At 44.8% G+C, this 23,796-nt stretch overlaps 1 protein-coding gene across 3 annotated transcripts in view; it reads right to left on the bottom strand.

Moving 5' to 3' along the window:
- nat8l (N-acetyltransferase 8-like) overlaps positions 1-22,868 on the bottom strand; it is a 70,377-nt gene extending 47,509 nt beyond the window's left edge. The window contains exons 1-3 of one of the 3 annotated variants that reach the window (XM_072257573.1): positions 22,232-22,868; positions 21,928-22,036; positions 17,499-17,695 (exon numbers count right to left, since the gene is read on the bottom strand). In XM_072257573.1, coding sequence (XP_072113674.1) covers positions 17,499-17,695; positions 21,928-22,036; positions 22,232-22,574 — 649 coding nt within the window. In that variant the 5' untranslated portion in view covers positions 22,575-22,868. The remainder of the gene's footprint in view (positions 1-17,498; positions 17,696-21,927; positions 22,037-22,231) is intronic. The other 2 variants (XM_072257574.1, XM_072257575.1) reach the window with 2 other exon arrangements.
- Between the last annotated feature and the right edge of the window lie 928 nt (positions 22,869-23,796).

The following is a 23,796-nucleotide window of genomic DNA, read 5'->3' as shown; positions in this document are numbered from 1 at the left end:
AGCTCTCTGCAGGTAAGGCCACTTGGATAGTGAAGGTCTGTGGCCAGCCACCTGTACATCTTAGAGCTCGGCCTCTTCCAGGGCCACTGGATATGCTTGCGAATGCGCTGTTAGGAAATACTTCGTTCAGTGAAAACTGGATTTCCAAAACTTGAATTCTCCACAGTTTATGTTTTGCAACATTCCCAGAAGTTTCAGCACAGCAATGGCCGACTGTATCCCGGGAATGGGTAACAGTGCAGGTCAGGAAATGGTTGGGCAAAGCAGGCTATTGTGGTTCAATTACAAAACCACACAGCCCAGAAGAAGGCCATTCTGCCTGCTGTGTACATGTTCGCCCTTTGAAACTTATCAGATATAGTACATGCCCAAGATTGTGTACAGTTCTGGTCACGAAATTATAATTGTGTACAGTTCTAGTCACCGAATTATAGGAAAGATGTCAATAAAATTGAGAGAGTACAGAGGAGATTTACTAAAATGTTGCCTGAGTTTCATCCCCTAAGTTACAGAGAAAGGTTGAACAAGTTAGGTCTTCATTCTTTGGAGTGTAGAAGGTTGAGGGGGGACTTGATACAGGTGTTTAAAATTATGAGGGGGATAGATAGAGTTGACTTGGATAGGCTTTTTCCATTGAGAGTGGGGGAGATTCAAACAAGAGGACATGAGTTGAAAGTTAAAGGGCAAAGGTTTAGGAGTAAAATGACGGGGAGCTTCTTTACTCAGAGAGTGGTAGCTGTGTGGAATGAGCTGTCGGCAGAAGTGGTTGAGGCAGATATGATGTTGTCATTTAAAGTTAAATTGGATAGATATATGGACAGGAAAGGAATGGAGGGTTATGGGCTGACTGCGGGTCGGTGGGACTAGGTGAGAGTAAGAGTTCGGCACGGTGTAGAAGGGCCGAGATGGCCTGTTTCCGTGCTGTAATTGTTATATGGTTATACGGTTATACAGAAGTAAGGACTGATAAAATGATTCAGCACAGAGATTGGGCTGTTTTACCACCACCTCGCCTATACCAACCATCTCAGGAGGAACCTATGGAAAGGAGTAAACGACCGACATTTCAAGCCTGATGAAGGGTCTCAGCCCGAAACATTGACTCTTTATTGCTTTCACAGATGCTGCCTGACCTGCTGAGTTCCTCCAGCATTTTGTGTGTGCTACTCTGGATTTCTAGCATCTACAGAATCTCTTATGTTTGTGCCCAGGTTAGGCAAACGTCCCTCTACACTTTTCCTATCCCTGTCGAAGGCCAAAAGTAATTTTCTTATCAAAGAATGTATATATTACCATCTGATGTCTTGAGATACTTGCAGACATTTACATGAAAAATAAAGAAATAGATTCTATGAAAAACCATACATAAACAAACACAGAGAAACAAAAGGAGACAAATCATGCAAATTAAAACACAAATTGGGCACACGAGTTGTAAAGAGACCATGAAAGTGAGTCTATAGGTCATAGGATCAGTTCAGAATAGTGGTGAGTGAGGTTATCCGCACCAGTTCAAGAGCCTGAAAGTTGTAGGGTAATAACTGTTCCTGAACCTGGTGGTGTGGGACCCAGGTATTCTGCATCTTCTGCCCAATGGTAGTAGCGAGAAGAGGAGAAAAGATGGCCTGCATGGGGGGGGGGCCAGGGGGCAGTGCTGAGATGATGGATGCTGCTTTCTTTTGGCAGTGCTCCCTGCAAATGTACTGACTAGTGGGGAGGGCTTTGCCTGTGATGTACCTGTCCAAATATCTTTTAAATATTGCAATTGCACCCGTCACCACCACTTTCTCTGGCAGCTTATTCCAGATAAGTACCACCCTCTGTTTGCAAAACCTACCTCCTCATATCTCCTTTAAATTTTCTCCCTCTCACTTTAAACCTATGCCCTCTTGCCCCCCTCCTCATCCTAACTGTATGTTACAGGAGCACCACTGAGAGCATCCTGACAAGTTGCATCTCCATCTGATACAGGAGCAGTCAAACATCAGACCAGAAGTCCCTATGAAGGACTGTGAGAACAGCTGAGAGGATCATAGGGGTCTCCCTACCATCCATCCGGACATTTATCAGGAGAGCTGTATATACAGGGCACTTGGTATTATTAAGGATCCCACCCATCCGTGCAGCATCCTCTTTGACTTTCTACCATCGAGCAGGAGACTTTGATGTATAAAAACAAGAACGGTCAGGATGAGAAACAGATTCTTCCCCCAGGCCATTAGGCTTCTGAACTCCCTGCTGTGTTGTATTTGAAGTGTCACTGGTTAATCTATCCTGTACCTTACAATATTCAATATTAATGCACTTTAGTTTATTATTTATGTGTGATTCATCTGTAGGTTTTCTCCTTACCTTCATATAAGTCATCATGTGTTATGTACTGTGCTTTACACCCTGGTTCAGAGAAATGTTGTCTTGTTTCTATATACATTATATAGTTATATACATGTACATAGTTACATGACAATAAACTACTTGACTAGTCAACATTCCCTCTAATTTTTGTACAGTTGTGTAGACCAACCATTGCTTTGAGAGACCTTAAATGTTTATTTTTGGAATATGCATACTATGACCACTACTAATGTACTATGGCTGGTAGTTATTAACAATGAGCTACTGGTTTCCATTCTGTGTTTATTGTTACAATTTGTAACATTGTCATAACTTGAAATACTGACAATGTAAATACATAGCTCTAAAATGTCACAAAGGAAAGGATGTGATACATTTATTATTTAGAAAATTTATGGATTATATTCATTAGCACATAATTAATTACAAGGGATTTCACAATTATATTAATGTAGATTTCAAAATTATATTAACCATATAACCATATAACAATTACAGCACGGAAACAGGCCACCTCGGCCCTTCTAGTCCATGCCGAACTCACTCTCACCTAGTCCCACCGACCTGCACTCAGCCCATAACACTCCATTCCTTTCCTGTCCATACAGCTATCCAATTTAACTTTAAATGACAACATCGAACCTGCCTCAACCACTTCTGCTGGAAGCTCATTCCACACAGCTACCACTCTCTGAGTAAAGAAGTTCCCCCTCATGTTACCCCTAACCTTTTGCCCTTTAACTCTCAACTCATGTCCTCTTGTTTGAATCTCCCCCACTCTCAATGGAAAAAGCCTATCCACATCAACTCTATCTATCGCCCTCATAATTTTAAATACCTCTATCAAGTCCCCCCTCAACCTTCCACACTCCAAAGAATGAAGACCTAACTTGTTCAACCTTTCTCTGTAACTTAGGCGATGAAACCCAGGCCACATTTTAGTAAATCTCCTCTGTACTCTCTCAATTTTATTGACATCTTTCCTATAATTCGGTGACCAGAACTGTACACAATACTCCAAATTTGGCCTCACCAATGCCTTGTACAATTTTAACATTACATCCCAACTCCTATACTCAATGCTCTGATTTATAAAGGCCAGCATACCAAAAGCTTTCTTCACCACCCTATCCACATGAGATTCCACCTTCAGGGAACTATGCACCATTATTCCTAAATCCCTCTGTTCTACTGCATTCTTCAATGCCCTACTATTTATTATGTATGCCCCATTTTGATTAGTCCTACCAAAATGTAGCACCTCACATTTTTCTGCATTAAAGTCCATCTGCCACCTTTCAGTCCACTCTTCTAACTGGCCTAAATCTCTCTGCAAGCTTTGAAAACCTACTTCATTATCCACAACTCCATCTATCTTAGTATCATCTGCATTATTAACATTATATAAAGGAAAACCCCAGCTACGTGGCAACAGTGGCAACGTGTGTGGGAGCATTTCAGTGTCTCTAGTTCAAGATTTGACTGTCTATGAAAAAGACTGTGGCCATCTAACACACCTGTGCTCCTTATAATGTTATAAAATTTAATCAACAAGCTTCCAAATCTGGGTGTCTGTACCTTCTTCTGAAACTGTATGCTTGACAACCTTGTCGAGAGACCACAGTCAGAAATAACATCTCTCCCTCACTGACAATCAACACTGGCACACCTCAAGGATGTGTGCTTAGCCCACCGCTCTACTCCCTCTACCCTCATGACTGCGTGGCTTGGCACAATTAAAATGCCATCTATAAAATTTGCCACTGAAGCCACTGCAATTGGCAGAATCTCAGAAGGTGATGAGGAAGGAGTGAGATAAACTGGCTGCTTGAGAGGTGTTCCAACAACAATCTCGTACTCAGTGTCAGTGAGACTAAGGAACTGAGTGTGAACTTCAGGGAGTGGAAGTCTAGGGAACACACTAATCCTCATTGAGGGGGGTCAGTAGTGGAAAGGGTGAGCAGTTTCAAGTTCCTGGGCATCAACATCTCTGAAGATCTATCCTGGGCCCAACATATTGGTACAATCATGAAGAAGGCAGAACAGTGGCTCTAGTTCAATTGGAGTTTGGGGAGATTTCCCAAACTTGGCCTCAATACCTCCTTATGCAATGGACCCTCGATTTGCTTATTTGTGAACCCCAGTTAGTTCAGATTGGCAACATCTCTTCCACAATCTCCATTGGCACAGGTGCCCCCTGATCTATTCACTTTATACTTATGACTGTTTGGCTAAGCACAGCTCCAATACTATCACTTGCCCTGAGCCCAGCACACAAGTGCAATTACAAAGAAAGCATGGCAGTGCTTCTACAGTCGGCCCTCCTTATCCGCGGGCGATTGGTTCCGGGACCCCCCGCGGATACCAGAAAATGCGGATGCTCAAGTCCCTTTTTTAACCTGGCTCAGTGCGGGTGGACTTTAGGAATCGGGGGAGCTCAGGACCCGCCACCCGCGGCTCCTGCTGAATCTGCAGTGTTTCTGTTCCGTTGACGGAAAACAATCACGATTGAAAATAAAGTGGAAATAATAAAGCGATCAGAAAGAGGTGAAATGCCATCGGTCACTGGAAAAGCGTTAGGCTACAGTCGGTCAACGAGTGGAACAACTTTAAAGGATGAAGTGAGAATAATGGAGCATGTGAAAGGCCCTGCCCCGATGAAAGCTACAATTATTACTAAGCAACACAGTGGTTTAATTGTTGAAATACATACATTTCTTAAGTGTTTTATATGCATAGAAAGGTAAAATATATACTATATACTAAGACAAGCGTTTGACTAACTGACGCTAAATAATACCAGATGTACCTGTTCAGACTTGCGTACAAATCCGACTTAAAGACTGATTCAGGAACGGAACTCGTTCGTAACCCAGGGACTGCCTGTATTTAAAATCATCTCTACATTACTTATAATACCTAATACAATGTAAATGCTATGTAAATAGTTGTTGTACTGTATTGTTTAGGGAATAATTACAAGAAAAAAAGTCTGTACATGCTCAAACAACGAGTGTTGGAGGGAGAACTTCCGGGTTTTCCTGATCCGCGGTTGGTGAATCCGCGCATGAGGAATCCGCAGATAAGGAGGGCCGACAGTACTTCCTTTGGAGCTTGTGAAGTTTCAGCATGACATCCAAAACTTTGACAAACTTCTATAGGTGTGTGGTGGAGAGTATATTGACTGGCTGCATCACTGCCTGGTATGGAAACACCAATGCCCTTGAATAGAAAATCCTACAGAAGGTAATGGATATAGCCTAGTCCATCCCAGGTAAAACTACTGAGAACATTATGCGGAGCATCTTCGCAAGAAAGCAGCATCCCCACCACTCAGATCACAGTCTCTTCTCGCTGCTGCCATCAGGAAGAATGTACAGGAGCCTCAGGACTCACACCACGAGGCTCAAGAACAGTTGCTACCCCTCAACCATCAGGCTCTTGAATCAGTAGAGATAGTTTTACTTGCCCCATTATTGAAATGCTCCCAAAACCTAAGGACTCACTTTCAATCACTTTCATCTCATGTTCTTGATACTTATTGCTTACTTATTTATTGAGGTGTGGGCACGTGGCCAAGTGGTTAAGGCATTGGACTAGCGATCTGAAGGTCGTGAGTTTGAGCCTCAGCCGAGGCAACGTGTTGTGTCCTTGAGCAAGGCACTTAATCACACGTTGCTCTGCGACGACACTGGTGCCAAGCTGTATGGGTCCTAATGCCCTTCCCTTGGACAACATCGGTGGCGTGGAGAGGGGAGACTTGCAGCATGGGCAACTGCCGGTCTTCCATACAGCCTTGCCCAGGCCTGCGCCCTGGAGAGTGAAGACTTTCCAGGTGCAGATCCATGGTCTTGCAAGACTACCGGATGCCTTTATTTTACTTACTTATTTATTATTATTATTTCTTTCTTTTTGTATTTGCATAATTTGTTATCTTTTGCACAGTGGCTGAATGCCTATTTGATGCGGTCTTTCATTAATTCTGTTATGGTTATTGTTCTACTATGAATTTATTGCATATGCTTGCAAGAAAGTGAATCTCAGGGTTGTATATGGTACTTCGATAATAAATTTACTTTGAACTTTGAACTTGGTATGTCACCAAAGACTCCAGCAAATTTCTATGGATGTACTGTGAAGAACATTCTGACTGGTTGTACAGGATTGCAAAATGCTGCAGAGGGTTGTAAATGCAGCCAGCTCCATCACGGGTAGTAGCCTCCCTAATATTGAGGATATCTTCAGGAGGCAGTGCCTCAGGAAAATGACATCCATTATTAAAGGCCCTCGCCATCCAGGACATGCCCTCTTCTTGACACTAAGCGTAAAGACACACACTGAATATCTTAGGAACACCCTCTTCCCTTGCACCATCAGGTTTCTGAAAGGATAATGAGCCCATGAACATTACTGCACTATTTATATCCAGAGCACTAGATTTAACCACACCGTGATACAGGGAAATAAAAAACAGAACAATAGAGTTTACAAAAAACTGCACACAAAGCCTGACAAACAACCGATGTACAAAGGATAATAAATTGTGCAAAAAAGTAGAATAATACTGAGAAGGTAAACTGTAGAGTTCCTGAAAGTGAGTCTGTAGATTTTAGAATCAGGTCAGCATTACGGTGAATGAAGTTATCCACACTAGGTCAGGAGCCTAAGATTGAAGGGTAACAACTGTTCCTGAACCTGGGCATGTGGGACCTCAGGCTCCTGTACCTCCTGCCTGATGCAAACAGCAATAAGGCAGCATGGCTTGGATGACTGGGGTCCTTGACCGAAAGATGCTGCTTTCTTGTGGCATTGCTTCTCTATGGTGGGGAGGCCCTTGCGTGTGATGATCTGGGCTGTAGCCACCGCTTGCTCATACCAGGCTGCAATGTAAGCTCTCCACTGTGCAGCTATGTCAAAGTTTTAGGTGACATGCTGAATTTATGAGAACTTGTAAGCAAGTAGAGGAGCAGTTGTGCCTTCTTTATGGCGGCACTCGTGTGTTGGTCCTAGGATGCTGGTACCATCACAAATTCACTTTCTGTTCACATTGTATAACACCTTCTCAAGCAAATTCTACTCAATCAGGAAAGCTCACCAAAGCCTCTACTTTCTGAAGACCCTGAAGAGAGCTGGGCTGTGCATGTCAATATTCACAAAGTTCTACAAATGCACAGTACAGAGCAAATACAGTACTCAAAATGTTATATCTAAATGCACAAAGTATAAGAAATGAGGTGGATGATCTTGTTGCACTATTACAGATTGTCAGGTATGATGTTGTGGCCATCACTGAATCATGGCCGAAGGATGGCTGGAGTTGGGAGCTGAATGTCCAAGTTTACACATTGTATCAGAGGAAGGTAGGCAGAGGGGGTGGTGTGGCTCTGCTGGTAAAGAATGGCATTAGAAAGATGTTGAATCCTGGTGGGTTGAGTTAAGAAACTGCAAAGGTAACAAGACCCTGATGGCATTTATAGACAGGCCTCCAAACAATAGCTGGGATGTGGGCCACAGATCACAACAGAAAATAGAAAAGGTGTGTCAAAAGGGAAATGTTATGATTGTCATGGGAGATTTCAACATGCAGGTACATTGGGAAAATCAGGTTGTTAATGGATCCCAAGAGAGTTAATTTGTTGAATGCCTACGAGGTGGGTTTTTAGAGTAGTTTTTCATTGAGCCTACTAGGATCAGCTATACTGGATTTGGTGTTATAGAAACATAGAAACATAGAAAATAGGTGCAGGAGTAGGCCATTCGGCCCTTTGAGCCTGCACCGCCATTTATTATGATCATGGCTGATCATCCAACTCAGAACCCTGCACCAGCCTTCCCTCCATACCCCCTGATCCCCGTAGCCACAAGGGCTATATCTAACTCCCTCTTAAATATAGCCAATGAACTGGCCTCAACTGCTTCCTGTGGCAGAGAATTCCACAGATTCACCACTCTCTGTGTGAAGAAGTTTTTCCTAATCTCAGTCCTAAAAGGCTTCCCCCTTATCCTCAAACTGTGACCCCTTGTTCTGGACTTCCCCAACATCAGGAACAATCTTCCTGCATCTAGCCTGTCCAATCCCTTTAGGATTTTATACGTTTCAATCAGATCCCCCCTCAATCTTCTAAATTCCAACCAGTACAAGCCTAGTTCATCCAGTCTTTCTTCATATGAAAGTCCCGCCATCCCAGGAATCAATCTGGTGAACCTTCTTTGTAATGAACTGGATGCGATTAGGGAGTTACCTCAGGAACCCTTAGGTAACTGATCACAATAAGATTGAGTTCAACTTGAAATCTGATAGGGAGAAAGTAAAGTCTGATGTAGCAGTATTTCAGTGGAGTAAGGAAATTACAGTGGTGTGAGAGAGGAGTTGGCCAAAGTAAATTGGAAGGAGATGCTAGCAACACACATCAAAGTTGCTGGTGAACGCAGCAGGCCAGGCAGCATCCGTAGGAAGAGGTGCAGTTGATGTTTCAGGCCGAGACCCTTCGTCAGGACTAACTGAAGGAAGAGGTGTTCATTCGCTTCCGAGATAAACTGGGGGTCTCACTCTTCCTTCAGTTAGTCCTGACGAAAGGTCTCGGCCTGAAATGTCGACTGCACCTCTTCCTACAGATGCTGCCTGGCCTGCTGCGTTCACCGGCAACTTTGATGTGTGTTGCTTGAATTTCCAGCATCTGCAGAATTCCTGTTGTTTGGAAGGAGATGCTGGCAGGGATGACAGTAATGCAGCAATGGCATGAGTTTCTGGGAAGAATGAGGAAGCTGTAGGATAGATGTATTTCAAAAACAAACGTAAGGGGGAAATACAAATACAAAGAAATACACAAATAGTAAAATAGTACAACCATGACTGACAAGGGAAGCCAAAGCTAATGTAAAAGCAAACAACAAAGCAAATTGGGAAGCTTTTAAAAACCTAGAGAGCAACTGAGAGAAATATTAGGAGGGAAAAGATGAAATATAAAAAGTAAGCTAGCAAACAATATCAAGGTAGATAGAAAAAGCTGTTTCGAGTGTCGATAGTGGATATAGGATGGCTAGAAATGAGGCTGGAGAAATAATAATGGGGGCCAAGGAGATAGCAGATGAACTAAACTAGAATTGTGCAACAGTCTTCACTGTGGAAGACATTAGTGTGTGCCAGATGTTGAAGGGCGTGAGGGAAGAGAAGTGAGTGCAGTTACTATTACAAGGGGGAAGGTGCTCAAAAAGCTGAAAGACCTAAAGGTACGTATGTCTCCCAGACCAGATGAACTGCACCCTAGGGTTCTGAAAGAGACAGCAGTAGAGATTGTGGAGGCATTAGTAATGATCTTTGAAGAATCTTTGGACTTTGGCACAATTCTGGAGGACTGGAAAATTGCGAATGTCCCTCCACTCTTTAAGAAAGGAGGGAGGTGACAGAAAGGAAATTAAGACCAGTTAGCCTGACCTCAGTGGTTGGGAAGATGCTGGAGTTAATTGTTAAGGGTGAGGTTATGGAGTACTTGGTGACACTGGACAAGATAGGACAAAGTCAGCATGGTTGCCTTAAGAGAAAATCTTGCCTGATGAACCTGCTGGAGTTCTTTGAAGTGATTACAAGTGGAATAGATAAAGGGGATGCAGTAGATGTTGTATTTTTTGACTTTCAGAAGGCCTTTGACAAGGTGTCACACATGAGGCTGCTTACCAAGTTAAGAGCCCATGGTGTTACAGGAAAGTTACTAGAATGGTTAGAGCATTGTCTGATTGGTAGGAGGCAGCGAGTGGGAATAAAAGGATCTTCTTCTGGTTGACTGCCAGTGACTAGAGACATTCGGCAGAGGTCAGAGTTGGGACGGCTTCTCTTTATGCTGAATATCAATGATTTCGATGATGGAATAGATGGCTTTGTTGCCAGATTTGTAGATGATACGAAGATTGGTGGAGGGGCAGGTAGTATTGAGGAAACAGGAAGGCTGCAGAAGGACTTAAATAGATAAGGAGAATGGGCAAGAAAGTGGCTTATGAAATACAATGTTGGAAAATGCATGGTCATGCACTTTGTTAAAAGAAATAAATGTGCAAACTATTTTATAATGGGGAGAAAATCCAAAAATCTGAGATGCAAAGGGACTTGGGAGTCCTTGTGCAGAACACCCTAAAGGTAAACTTGCAGGTTGAGTCAGTGGTGAGGAAGGCAAATGTCATGTTAGCATTCATTTCAAGAGGTCTAGAATACAAGAGCAGGGATGTGATGCTGAGGCTTTATAAGGTACTGGTGAGGCCTCACCTTGAGGCATTGTGAACAGTTTTGGGCTCCTTATCCAATAAAAGATCTGCTGGCATTGGAGAGGTTTCAGAGGAGGTTCACAGGGATGACTCTGGTCATTAAAGGGTTATCATACGAGGGATATTTGATGGCTCTGGGCCTGTACTCACTGGAATTCAGAAGGATCGGGGGGCGGGATTTCATTGAAACCTTTTGAATGTTGAAAGGCCTAGACAGAGTAGATGTGGAAAGGATGTTTCTCCTGGTGGGGGAGTCTAGGACAAGAGGGCACAGCCTCAGGATGAGGAGGCGTCCATTTAAAACAGAGATGCGGAGAAATTTCTTTAGTTAAAAGGTGGTGAATCTGTGGAATTTGTTACCGCAGGCAGCTGTGGAGGTCAGGTCGTTGAGAGTATTTAAGGCAGAGCTTGATAGGTTCTGGATTGGACATGGCATCAAAGGTTACAGGGAGAAGGCCGGGGAGTGAGGCTGAGGAGGGGAAAGAAAAGATCAGCCATGATTGAATGGCGGAGCAGACTTGATGGCCAGATGGCCTAATTCTGCTCTGATGTCTTATGGCCTTATGGTCTAACGTTTTTGGTATGGAAAATCCACTACAGTGAACGGGAAGGTTCTACAACGATTAGTCAAAACTGCCTGATGCATCACTGGCACCAGCCTACCCACCATGAAGGACGTACATACAGGGAGGTGCCAGATCAGGAAGCATGTCACCCACTCTCGTCAGGGAAGAGGCTACATGGCATTCATGTCAGGACCACCAGACTCAAAAGCAGTCACTTCCCCCCAAGGCAGATCACCACTTCCACGCACTAACCCACCCCTCCACGCCCCCATCACTGCTTATCAATTCCTGTCAGTCACCTTATGTACACTCCTGTGCCTAGCATCACTTTATGGACATACAATCAATCTGCGTACAATACTGTGTAGAAGTGTTAGTCACATATAAATAGCCAGAGTGCTACTTTCCCACAGTGCTGAATTCGTCAACGTGGAGCAGAGAGAGAGTTTGTAAGTATGGCGGGAGTAAAGGAGGTTGGGAATGGCGAGGGTGGAGTGCCAAGGGGGGGGGAATAGGTGGCAGGGGAGTGCCAGGGGCAGGTAGCATTTCAGGAGCAGACACACCCAACCCTGAGACACCAGGCAAGGTCATTTGATTCCAAACAATTGGTTTACTGATCATTACAGAATGTCCCTCTGGCTCTTCCCATTCGCTCCTCCCTCCCTTCCCTTTTTCCCAACCATGATTCCCCTCTCCCTGCCCCCTTCCCACTCTCAGTCCAGAACAGAGACCCATATCAGAATCAGGTTTATCATCACTCATGTGTCATGAAAAGCATTTCTTCTTTTGTGGCAGCAGTACAGAGCAAAACATAAAATTACTGTAGAACTGTGCAAAAGTGTTAGGTGCCCTAGTTAAATATAAGTGCCTGAGACTTTTGCACAATATTGTATATAAGCTGTCTTATATATTTATATTTATTATGTTTTTTGTGCTGCATCGGATCTGGAGTAATGATTACTTTGTTCCCCTTTACACTTGTGTACTGGAAATGACCTTAAACAATCTTGAATCTTGAACCTACACACTTCTGGCCTCAATAAAATTACCACCATTGACAACCTCGCACTACACAGCACACCTGGCCAGGCTTGTACATCTAGCCTGCAAACACGATGCCCAGACAGTGTGAAGAAATTCTATCAGCCAAGTTTTCACCTGCCCTTTCTTTAAAATATTTTCTTCTGAAAATATCACAGCACAGATTGACTGCTGTCTTCGCAACAAGTCAGGAGATGCTTTGCCTTTCGAGACAGGTGTTAATTACCAAGTGTCACTGGGATAGTGCGACACGAAACAAGTGTGATTATTACAGCCAGCACCTACAGCAAGGCTATTAACATCTGAAGTCGCTTGATTCAAATCATCTGGTAATTCCAGAGAAAACAACACTGTATTGTACTGCAGTTGTTTGATTTGCTTCATTAAAATGATTCGTCAGCTCCTCTATGCGGAGTTACCATGAGCCAAATGGGCAAAAGAGAGGCCTGAATAGTGCTGGAATTTTGTCCACCAAAGTCTGGCTATAAAATTTTGCCCCCCACGTACTCCAACCAGGTCGACACTATCTCCTGTCTGCTCCAGACACAGTGCCAGAGACCCAGTTCCTGCAGCTTCCCCCGGCAGGTCATCCCCCCAATAGTACCCAAAGCCATATACTTATTGAGGGGAATGGCCACAGGGGTATTCTGTACCCTTTCCTTGATTATTTAGGGCATCAAAGGTTATGGGGAGAGGCAGGAGAATAGGGTAGAGAAGAATAATAAATTAGCCATGATGGAATGGTGGAGCAGATAGATGGACTGAATGGCCTAATTCTGTTCCCATGTCTTCTGGTCTTAACACAAAACCAAACTGTTAAATTCATAATCACTAAATCCATGGTCTTCACAGGTACGACAGAATTAATCTGACAGACAATATTTGTAAAATACAGTACCCCGGTTAACTTAACAAAGGACTATTTATAATTTTCTTCCAAGTTAAAAGTTTAATTGTTCCTTAATGAGATTAAAGAATATAGTTGTCCAATTATTATTGTGAGGAAGTTTGAAATGAATTAATATCAACAGCATAGAGCAAGCTCTTCATAAAATATTGCTAATGTTATCATAGTGAAAGGAGCAGGGAGCTTTGTTCTGGTAAGTAGGACGGATTGTTGGCTCATTAAATATTAACAGGACTTGAAAGATAAAACTCAAATATGCTTCCTCCCCTCCAACATTCCCACCCATTGCTCAAAGTGAGGACCACTCAGGGATTCTGCAAAAGACTGCTGAATGAACAGGTTAAATCAGTGTGCGAACCAAGGCCGATTGGAAAATGCTGAGGATTGGGGGGGGGGGGGAGGGGGGGGGGGTAGCGCGGTGGAATATGAAACAATTATTCTGATGTGAAACACCAGTGAATGTTCAGAGAACTAGCTGTCTCGTCCAAGAAACACAGAAAGATAGCAGAAAACACACACACAATGCTCGAGGAACACTCTCTGATAGCACTCTCTCTTGTCAGATTCCTCCTTCTTCAGCCCTTTATCTTTTTCACCAATCCCCTCCCAGCTTTGCAGTTCATTTCCTCCCCCCACTCCCACCTTCTTACCTTTCCTCTCCCCTGGTCTCACTTGTACTCCTTCCCCTCTCCTCACCTCTTTACTCTGGCTTCCACCCCCTTTCCTTTCCAGTCCTGATGAAGGGACTGTGTCAGAAACATGGTTAGTGTGGTGTCGTTACAGCTTGAGGTGTACGAGTTCAGAGATCATCTCTAGCGCTCTCTGGAAGGAGATAATATACTTCCCCGCGACTGTGTGTTTCCTCGGGTTCCCCGGTTTCCTCCCAGTCCAAAGACGTTCCAATTAGTAGGTTAATTGGCCATTGTAAATTGTCCCATGATTAGCTTGGGTTAAATAGGTGGGTTGCTGGGCAGTGCAGCTTGTTGGGCCGGTAGGGCTTATTCTGTGCTCTATTTCTAAATAAGTAAAGAAAGAAACGATGACTGTTTCTTCCTCTCCACAGATGCTGCCTGACCTGCTGAGTTCCTCCAGCATTTTGTGTGTGTGTTGCTCCAGGTTTCCAGCATCTGCAGAATCTCTTGTGTTTAAAATCGTGAGCAAATACAAGATGTGGTTAGGAAGCCAACGGGAATTTTGGCAGTTATTGCAGGGTGTTACAACAGCAAAGTCTTGTACAGATGTTCAGGTATTGTCACCCACAGCTGGAGCCCTGTCTACTCTTTTAGTCTTCTTACTGAAGGACCTATCACTTGAATTGGAAGGTGGCTGACTAGGTTGAGTTCAGGGTTGGCTTATGAGGAAAGACGAGGTAGATCAGACCAATGCTCATTGTTGTCCGGGAGACTGACAGGTGATCTCCCTGAAGCGTGAGATTCTGAGGGGTGGAGATGCAGAGAGATGGTTCCTGAGTATGGAGGGGGGGATGGATCTGGTATCATAAAGGTTATTCTAGGATTGACAAGTTTGTCATATGAGGAGCATTTGCTGGCCCCTGTGCCTCTACTCACTAGAATTCAGAAGAATGAGGGGTGACCTCAATGAAACCTCTCGAAAGTTGAAAGGCTTTGATACAGGGGATGTGGAGAGGATGGTGAAGGAGTCCAAGACCAGAGGGCATGGCCTCAGTATAGAGAGGCATTCTTTTAGAATAGAGATGAGGAGGAATTTCTTTAGCCAGTGAGTGGTGAATCTGTGGAATTCATTGCCACATGCGGGCTGTGGAGGCCAAGTCATTGGGTATACTTAAGACAGAGGTTGACAAAATCTTGATTGGTCAGGGCATGAAGGGATATGGGGGGAAGACAGGAGATTAGGGCTGAGGGAAAATTGATTACCATGATGAAATGGTGGAACAGACTCAATGGGCCAAATGGCCCAATTCATCTCCTGTATCTTATGGTCTTAAATTGTTTCGCTCAGATCTCTGGAGCTTTTCACCCCAGAGAGCTGTGCAGATGGAGCCAGTAAACAAATGAAGGCTTGACATAGGTCATTGTCTGTAGGAAAATCAAGAATTAGGAGGATTGGACAGCAAAGGGAATGGGCTAGAATTGGACCACCCAGAGTATGGTTAACTAGAGAGAAAGAGTTCAAAGGACTGCATGAAGATTCTTCCTTCTACTTCATCTGAACTCTTATTTTCTCATTCATTGACTCCCAACACTGAGGGGAATTGGTCCGGGATTAATTCCTCTCCCAGCTATTCAGTAGTTTCAATGATGATAAATTCTGCCCAACGCAATGGGAAAGGATTGTGGGTTAGCTGACGATAACTTTCCTACTGTAGTGGTATTTCAAGCCCTGGGCACACAGCACGTGATCACAAAGGACTTGGTCAGATAAAAGCACATTACTATGCAAACAAAGACCATGCAAACTCTCAAGCAAGTCCCCCCGTAACTCCATTCGCTTCATGCACCTCCATGAAGCCTTGACCCTTGCTGACCCCATGACTGATAGTTTTAGTACCCCTCCCACACCCTCCTGTCAAGGGGAATGAGTTCCAAGTTACCAGTACCAAAAATACTGCACAAAGAAATTGCAAATCGCAGTTTATGTTCACATTGTAGAGGGCCCATATCACCACTGATAATAAAATAACAGAACCCAGAACGTATGCACTCTTATGACTCAACCACACTTTATTTTCCTTGTGCACAAGGAGAACAGCATGACCCCTGTCACCACTCTGTTCTGAAGCCAGGGAAGAAACTGCTATTTTTATACAGAATTAGCTTATCAGTTATGATATTGGTAAACTGTCTACGTTGGAATCCCTTATTTGCAAGATCAATCGTCATTCACAATACTGGTGTTAAAAGTCAGTAGAAACTACAAGCTGTCAACTGATGATACTTTGAAGTTAGTAAAGCAATTGCCCCTTTGTTGATGTGTGTGCCTTGGATCATTGATCTCATCTCCAGACCCCTAGCGTGCATATAGAAGCTAAGCTCTTCCAAGACCTTTCTTGTCTCGGATGTCCGCACTCTCTCTTTGCCTGGATATTATATTAACACTTGCCTTACCACAAATTCCACACCTGCACACTTCCAGCATCATTTCCATCAGTAGCCTTTATCTTCACCAGGTGTGCTGTGTAGTGTTATGTTGTTAGTGATGTCGACCATCACCAACAATGCAACATTACACAGCCCGCATGAGGTAATATACCTGTTATATATTTAACTGTATGTCGTATATGAGCTTTATGTCAGCTTGTACATCTACAGGATCTTTTTTTTAATCTGTTAATATTCTCCTCCTGTTCCATGATGAAGTCACTCTCAGACTGGGGGATCAACACCTCATATTCCATCTGGGTAGCCGCAAACCTGATGACGTGAACATTGAATTCTCCTTCCGGAAATGTTTTTTCCTCTTTTTTTTTTCTTTTTCCTTCACCCTTCCCTGGTTTTCTATTCCCCACTCTGGCCTTTTACCTCTTCTCCTCACCTGCCTGTCACCTCACCCTGGCGCCCCTCCTTCTTCCCATTCTCCTATGGTCCACTCTCCTCCCCGGTCAGATTCCTTGCTCTCTAGCCTTCTACCTTCCCCACCCACCTGGCTTCACCCATCACCTTCCTGCTATCCTCCTTCCCCTTACCCCACCGTTTTATTCTGGCATCTTCCCCTTTCCTTTGCAGTCCTGGACAAGGGTCTCGTCCCGAAACGTCGATTGTTTATTGATTTTCATAGATGCTCCCCGACCTGCTCAGTTCCTCCAGCATTTTTGTGTGTTGTTTAGTGTGTTGATATGTGCTGTATGTGATACATGTGCTATGTTTTGCATCTTGGTCCCCGAGGGGTATTGTTTCATTCAGCTGTACACATGTGCATGGTTGAATGAAAACCAACTTACAATTGAACTGAAAGACTTTCAGACCCATCGAGTCTGCTCCACCATTCCATCATGGCTAATTGGTTACCCCTCTCAACACCCATTCTCTGCCTTCTCCCCATAACCTTTGACACCCTGACTAACCAAGAACCTATCAAGCTCTGCTTTAAATATACCCAATGAATTGGCCAGGTGAAGGAAAAGGCTGCTGATGCCAATGTCATTAGATGTGCGTAGGTTTTATACAAAGTGAACAGAAAGTGGAAATTGATTCCATGAGAGAGGAGTTCTAGACAAAAAATAAAATCTGTTCATTCAAAACTACACACCTCTTGCCCCTCGTTTATTACAGAACCACACGAGGCAACCTATCATTTGCAGGTTGGGGAAGGCCAAAGTGGCACCAGAAAAGCACTCCATAGAAATAGTCCCACCTCAGCACCCAATCCCGTGTTTCTGAAAACTGGGAACTTACCTGCCGGTTTCATGTAATATTGCTCAATATCTGACATGTCGGTTTGCAGTGCGCACTCAAGATAGCTGACGATAACTTTCCTACTGTAGTGGTATCTCGAGCCCAACAGTAAGATGGGCACACAGCACGTCAGCAGCAAGGACTTGGTCAGATAAAAGCACATTACTATGGAGATAAGGGAGAGAAATAAACGATACCTGTCAGAAAAGAGAATGGAGTGTTTATTTCGGAACAACCCCAGAGGAGAGTTACAAACAGTTATATATAAAAATATATAAATACATTTATCGTGCATTGTTTAGGTAATAATGCCTATATATTTATATACTTACATGGCTCGTTTGTTTCAACTGCAGGAGGCGTCCACAAGAGTCCGCAACATAGTAAGTATCGCATTTTATTAGCCTGTTCTATTGCCAAAACTGACCACATGGTTTAAACAACAGTTCTGTCAAATTATTAACACAGGATCCGCTGGGCAGCCTAATTCACAAGCGCACCATCCTAATAGCGCTCCTCACTCAGGACAAAGCCTCACATAACACACACGCGTGCATGCACACATGCACATACATGCGGACACAACACATGATGGTTTTTAGTAAGTGTCTGAAATGGAAGTAGCAACAATCGTTGGATGGAACTTCCAACTGTGCAGGAATGTAGCGGACACCACATGTTCCCATGGGATATTCCTACTCCCTGTCTATTGGGTCATACACTCAGTGGCCACTTTACTAGGGACAGGAGCGGAACCCGGTCTGGTCTTCTGCTGATGTGGTCCCATGCACTTCAAGGTTTGATGTGTTGTGCATTCAGAGATGATCTTCTGCACATCATGGTTGTACCAGGTGGTTACTTGAGTGACTGTCACCTTCCTGTCAACTTGAACCAGTCTGGCCATTCTCCTCTGACCCCTCTCATTAACAAGGTGTTTTTGCTCACAGAACTGTTCCTCACTGGATGTTTCTTGGTTTTTTGCACCATTCTCTGTAAACTCTAGAGACTTTTGTGCATGAAAATCCCAGGAGATCAACAGTTTCTGAGATACTCGAACCATCCTGTCTGTCACCAACAAACACTCCATGGCTGAGGTCACTTCGATCACATTTCTTCACCATTCTAATGTTTGATCTCAACAACAGGTGAACCTCTTGACCATGTCTGCATGCTTTAATGCATTGAGTTGCTGTCACATGATTGGCTGATTAAATATTTATATTAACGAGCAGGTCTACAGGTGTATCTAATAAAGTGGCCACTGTGAGTATATTCAAGTACAATATTCCTTCGCTTTTTTGATAGAATTCTGTCAACCTTGTAGTATTCCCATGGGATTTTTTTCCAGTTGCAAATCAAACAGAAAATGCTGAAAATGCCCGGCTAATCAGGCAACAATCCCAGGTACAGAATTAGGGATCAATGAAATAAATTAGTGATTATTCTGATGAAGGGTTCTCCACCTAAAACATGGGCCGTCTCTCCCCCCAACAGATGTTGCCTGACCTGCCGAGTGTTGCCTGCATTTTCATTTTTCATTCAGATTTTCAGCACCTGCAGCATTTTGCTTTTGTCTTTCTATACGCGGGATGTAGGTCCCTGCAGTGGACGATGAACATTGCTGAGAGATGATTAAAAATAACCACAATGCTGAAATGCCAAATAAATAGAACATTCTTGACACAGCAGACCAGCCAAACATGAAGACATGACAATGGTGTCACGGTAAAGGGATCCGGGTGAAAGCTCAGGGGAGGGGATTGAGTTGAGGAAAGGTACCTGGGTTAAGATAAATGTACTAGGTAAGACGCCTGGGTTAAGACAGGAGGGTTTGGGTTAGGAAAGGTATCCGGGTCAAGATAAAGGCACTGGGTAAAATATCTGAGATAAGGCAAGGGTATCTGGGTTAGGGATAAAGAACAAAATTGAGAGTATGGTCTTAGTTCCAAGTCATGAGAACCTGGGCAAGGGAACAGCGTATGGGTTAGTGAAACCTTTGAGAGGCTCTTATTGAGTCATGTTACACTACAGCACAGAAACAGGCCCTTTGGCCCATCTAGTCTGTGCCAAACTATTAATCTGCTTAAACCCATCAACCAGCACTTGGACCATGGCCTTCCATACCTCTCCCTTCCACGTACCTATCCAAATTTCTCTTCAATGTTGAAATCGAACCCACATCCATCACTTCCACTGGCAGCTCATTCCACATCCTCACCACCCCCTGAGTGAAGAAGCTCCCCCCTTGTGTTCTCCTTAAACATTTCACCTTTCACCCTTAACCCATAACCTCAGTAGAAAAAGCCTGCTTGTACTTGCCTGACCATACCCTCCATAACTTGGTTAAGAGCACTTGGATAGGGATAAAGTGCACATGGCTGCCATTTTAAAGTTACTTAGATAAGAAAGCCATATGATAGGAATACAGTATTCAGGGAAACATATTCGGGGTATTTTTATTTTATTTGGAAATACAGCATGGAACAGGTTTTTCTGGCCCACCAAGCTGTGCTGCCCAGCAACCCACCTATTTGGCCCTAGCCCAATTACAGGACAATTTACAATGACCGATTAACTAAGCGGTTTGCCTTTGGACTGTAGGAGGAAGCTGGAACACCCAGAGGAAACACACGTGCATACAGGAAAAACGAACAAATCTCTTACAGAGGATGCCGGAATTGAACTCTGAACTCTGATGCCCTGAGCTGGAATAGCGTTGCGCTAACTGCTACGATACAGCAGGTATCGGAGGGAGGGAAATCGAGATTTTGTTTTGCACATTGGTTGTTGTCCATCTTGTTGGCTGTGGTCTTTCATTGACTCTATTGTGTTTCTTGCATTTACTGTGAATGCCCACAAGAAAACTCTATATGGTAACGTATATGTACTTTGAATACAAATTTGTATTGAACTTTGAACTTTGAGATACTTAGGTAGAGTAGGAATCCTACTAAGGCTGTGACATTGAGAGTGTCATAGGGGTGATGTCAGTTTAGGTGTTAGGGTACCATGTTAAAGAGAAACAGTTACATTTCTGATAGAGCTGCCATGTGTTTCCTGTAACAATGACTTGCTGCTTTCGGTATTGAAGCTCTGGGTTGAAAGAGATGGATGCAGTCCCTACAGTGGGCAATGAATGTTGCTGATACCACCTGGACGAGGCCACTCATCCAATGGTTTTCTCCTGTGCCCACATGGATCAGTAAAGATCCATTCTGGCAGGGAACATCAGAATCCCTCTGGCCCGGTGTATCTCCCTTCCAGTGAGCCCCTGTTCAGTCCCACTGGCCTTTACAGCTCCAGTCCTGTAATCCCAGCTGAGTCCCATCGCATCAATAAAACTCCCCCCCAAACCATCACCCTACTGGGACAGTACAGCTACATGCAGACCATCACCCCACTTAGTCAGTCTAACTCCCATACAAACCATCACCCACTGGGACAGTTTCGCTCCCATCAAAACTTTCACCCTCCTGGAATAATATAGCTCCCATCAAAACCATCACCCCCACTGGGACAGTATAACTCCCATCAAAAACATCACCCCCACTGGGTCAGTATAACTCCCATCAAAAACATCACCCCCACTGGGACAGTATCACTCCCATCGAAACCATCACCCCCACTGGGACAGTATAACTCCCATCAAAAACATCACCCCCACTGGGACAGTATCACTCCCATCGAAACCATCACCCCCACTGGGACAGTATCACTCCCATCGAAAACATCACCCCCACTGGGACAGTATAACTCCCATCAAAAACATCACCCCCACTGTGACAGTATAGCTTCCATTCAAACCACCACCCCCACTGGGGCAGTTTCGCTCCCATCAAAACTTTAACCCTCCTGGGACAGTATAACTCCCGTGGAAACCATCACCCCCACTGGGACAGTATAACTCGCATTGAAACCATCACCCCCACTGGGACAGTATAACTCCCATCGAAACCATCACCCCCACTGGGACAGTATCACTCCCATCGAAACCATCACCCCCACTGGAACAGTTTCGCTCCCATCAAAACTTTAACCCTCCTGGGATAGTATAGCTCCCATCAAAACCATCACCCCCATTGGGACAGTATAAGTCCCATTGAAACCATCACCCCCACTGGGACAGTATAACTCCCATCCAAACCATCACCCCCACTGGGTCAGTAAAGCTTCTATCCAAACCATCAGCCCTGTGGGTCAGTATAGCTCCCATTGAAACCATCACCCCACTGGGTTGGTATAGCTCCCATCCAAACCAAACTGAACTAGGTCGGAATGACTCCAGTCCGATATGAACCCTACCGGGTCAGTATCACCCCGGTCCAAACTGATCCTCACTGGATCAGTGCAGCTCCAGTCCCATTCCAGCCGGGACCAGCGGAGCCCCATGCGGTCAGTCTAACTCCCGTCCAAGCCCGGCTCCACTTACATTCGCAATGCGGCTCGCGATCGTCTTTTTTGTTTCTCATTTTCAAATGATTTCTGACCGAGAACTTTTAAAAGATTAAAATGATCGTCACATAAAGTGTCTTTTTTCTCTAAAATAAAAACATAATCATTAAAGTAATTCAAACGGCACAGTTCCAGTTATTACACAAATGACACGCAATGTTTTGTGTGAATCCCGCTTACAACATAATGTAGAACCCTGGTAAACACAACGTTAAACTGCGGGCGACGTTAGACCGGCGAATGTAGACCACGGCTGAAAATTTAGATTAGATTTCGCTCACCGGTCAAACATAGATAAAACAGAAGAATCCTGGGCTGCTGTTTTAACCCTCTGAAGGCCGTGTTTGGAATCCTCTCCATGATACCATCGAAGAAAATACGGCGCACGTTGTCTCGGTCGCTGAGCTCAAACTCCCGAATGTAGACGGCGCCCCGCTTCAGGCGCGGCTCGCCAGGGGTAGCTTCGAGCGGCGCCGCGGGCGAGGAGGAGCCGGCAGGCGGCTGTGGAGCCGGCGGAGGCCACATCTGGCTGGAAGAGACGATCGGGTCGTTCTTGGAACCGGGCATCTCTTCGTCGGCCACGATCTTCGTCTGGCAAACCATGACGGGAGGCGAAATCGGCATAAAATTGGACAATCCCGGCGACAGGTTCAAACAAGAACAGTAATGTCAAGTAAATCTATGAGGGCGGGTGATGGGGGTTAATGAGTGATAAAAAGATGGGGGGAGAGAGAGAGAGAGAGAGGGGGGAGAGAGAGAGAGAGAGACCCCCGTAATATCTTCTCCCCCCTGCAGCCGTTCTGTTCTGTCCTTCCGTTGGCGCTCCTGCCCTATTTATAGGGAGCGGACTGTCGCCTCTTATTCAGTTTATGGGGCCTCCGCCGCCCCGTTGGCTGTGAGATCTGTCTCATGTGATCGGTGGTCGGGGCTTCTGGAGAGAGAACTCCCCCCCTCAGCACCCCTCCCCATCGCAAATACTATCATATCTCCCTCTCGCTTTCCCTCAAAACAGTCAATCACATTAAAGGTGATGTGGCCCACTGCAATTCGGGCAAAGCGCTTAATGTGATTTTTTTAAAAGAATGGGGTTATAAATACCCCGCCCACCTAAACACCCCCCAACTTCCCTCCCTCTCAAAAAAAATCTGCAGCTCCCAATACATGCGGAGGGTTAACATCAAAAGCAGCGAGGAATCGTTGAATATTCATGGCGTTTGGGTTCTGCTCTCCGTCTCGCTGTCTTGACCCGAGGCTTAAGGGGTCCAGTTAGTCTGGCGTTCCTGGGGAGTGGGGAGGGCGGGTGTCTGTTAGACACCGCTATCCGTCGTGACAAGACGTTTCCCGATCCCGCACACGGGAGCCAGGGTCGGGAACACACTCCCCTCTTCTCTGCAGTCGGTGCACCTGTTTCTCGCGACCAATGTGCCTTCTACCATATCAATCCCGGCATCTTTGTGGTTTCTTGCCATTTTGATACATCTGGGGCGTTAGATCTGGAGCAGCCGAGACTGGGACGAAGCTTGGGCCCGTCAGTTGGGATTGGATTTGTAATTACGCCGGCAAGGTGAATCGTCTCCTTCTGATACCGAGTACCAGATTTTCTCGGCGACCTGGGGAGATGTCCCAACCTCAGCAACCCCCCCCCCCCACGCTCAACTCCACACACACACACACACACCCGCACCCTCTCTCGGTAAAATGGTGCAAAGATCGAAGGAGGATTATTTCTTCATTCGCGGGCGTCCGAAGCGGCGGGAGTCCGCGGAATATCGCCTCAAACTGCGGCACGATCTCCTCATAGCGGAGATCCCGCAGTTAAATATCACAGTAAAATTTTGAATGATTT

The sequence above is a fragment of the Mobula birostris genome, chromosome 5, assembly GCF_030028105.1.
Source record: "Mobula birostris isolate sMobBir1 chromosome 5, sMobBir1.hap1, whole genome shotgun sequence".
Taxonomy (NCBI): Eukaryota; Metazoa; Chordata; class Chondrichthyes; order Myliobatiformes; family Myliobatidae; genus Mobula; species Mobula birostris.
Note: the sequence above shows the minus strand (reverse complement) of the source record. Positions and strands in the feature narration are given on the sequence as shown.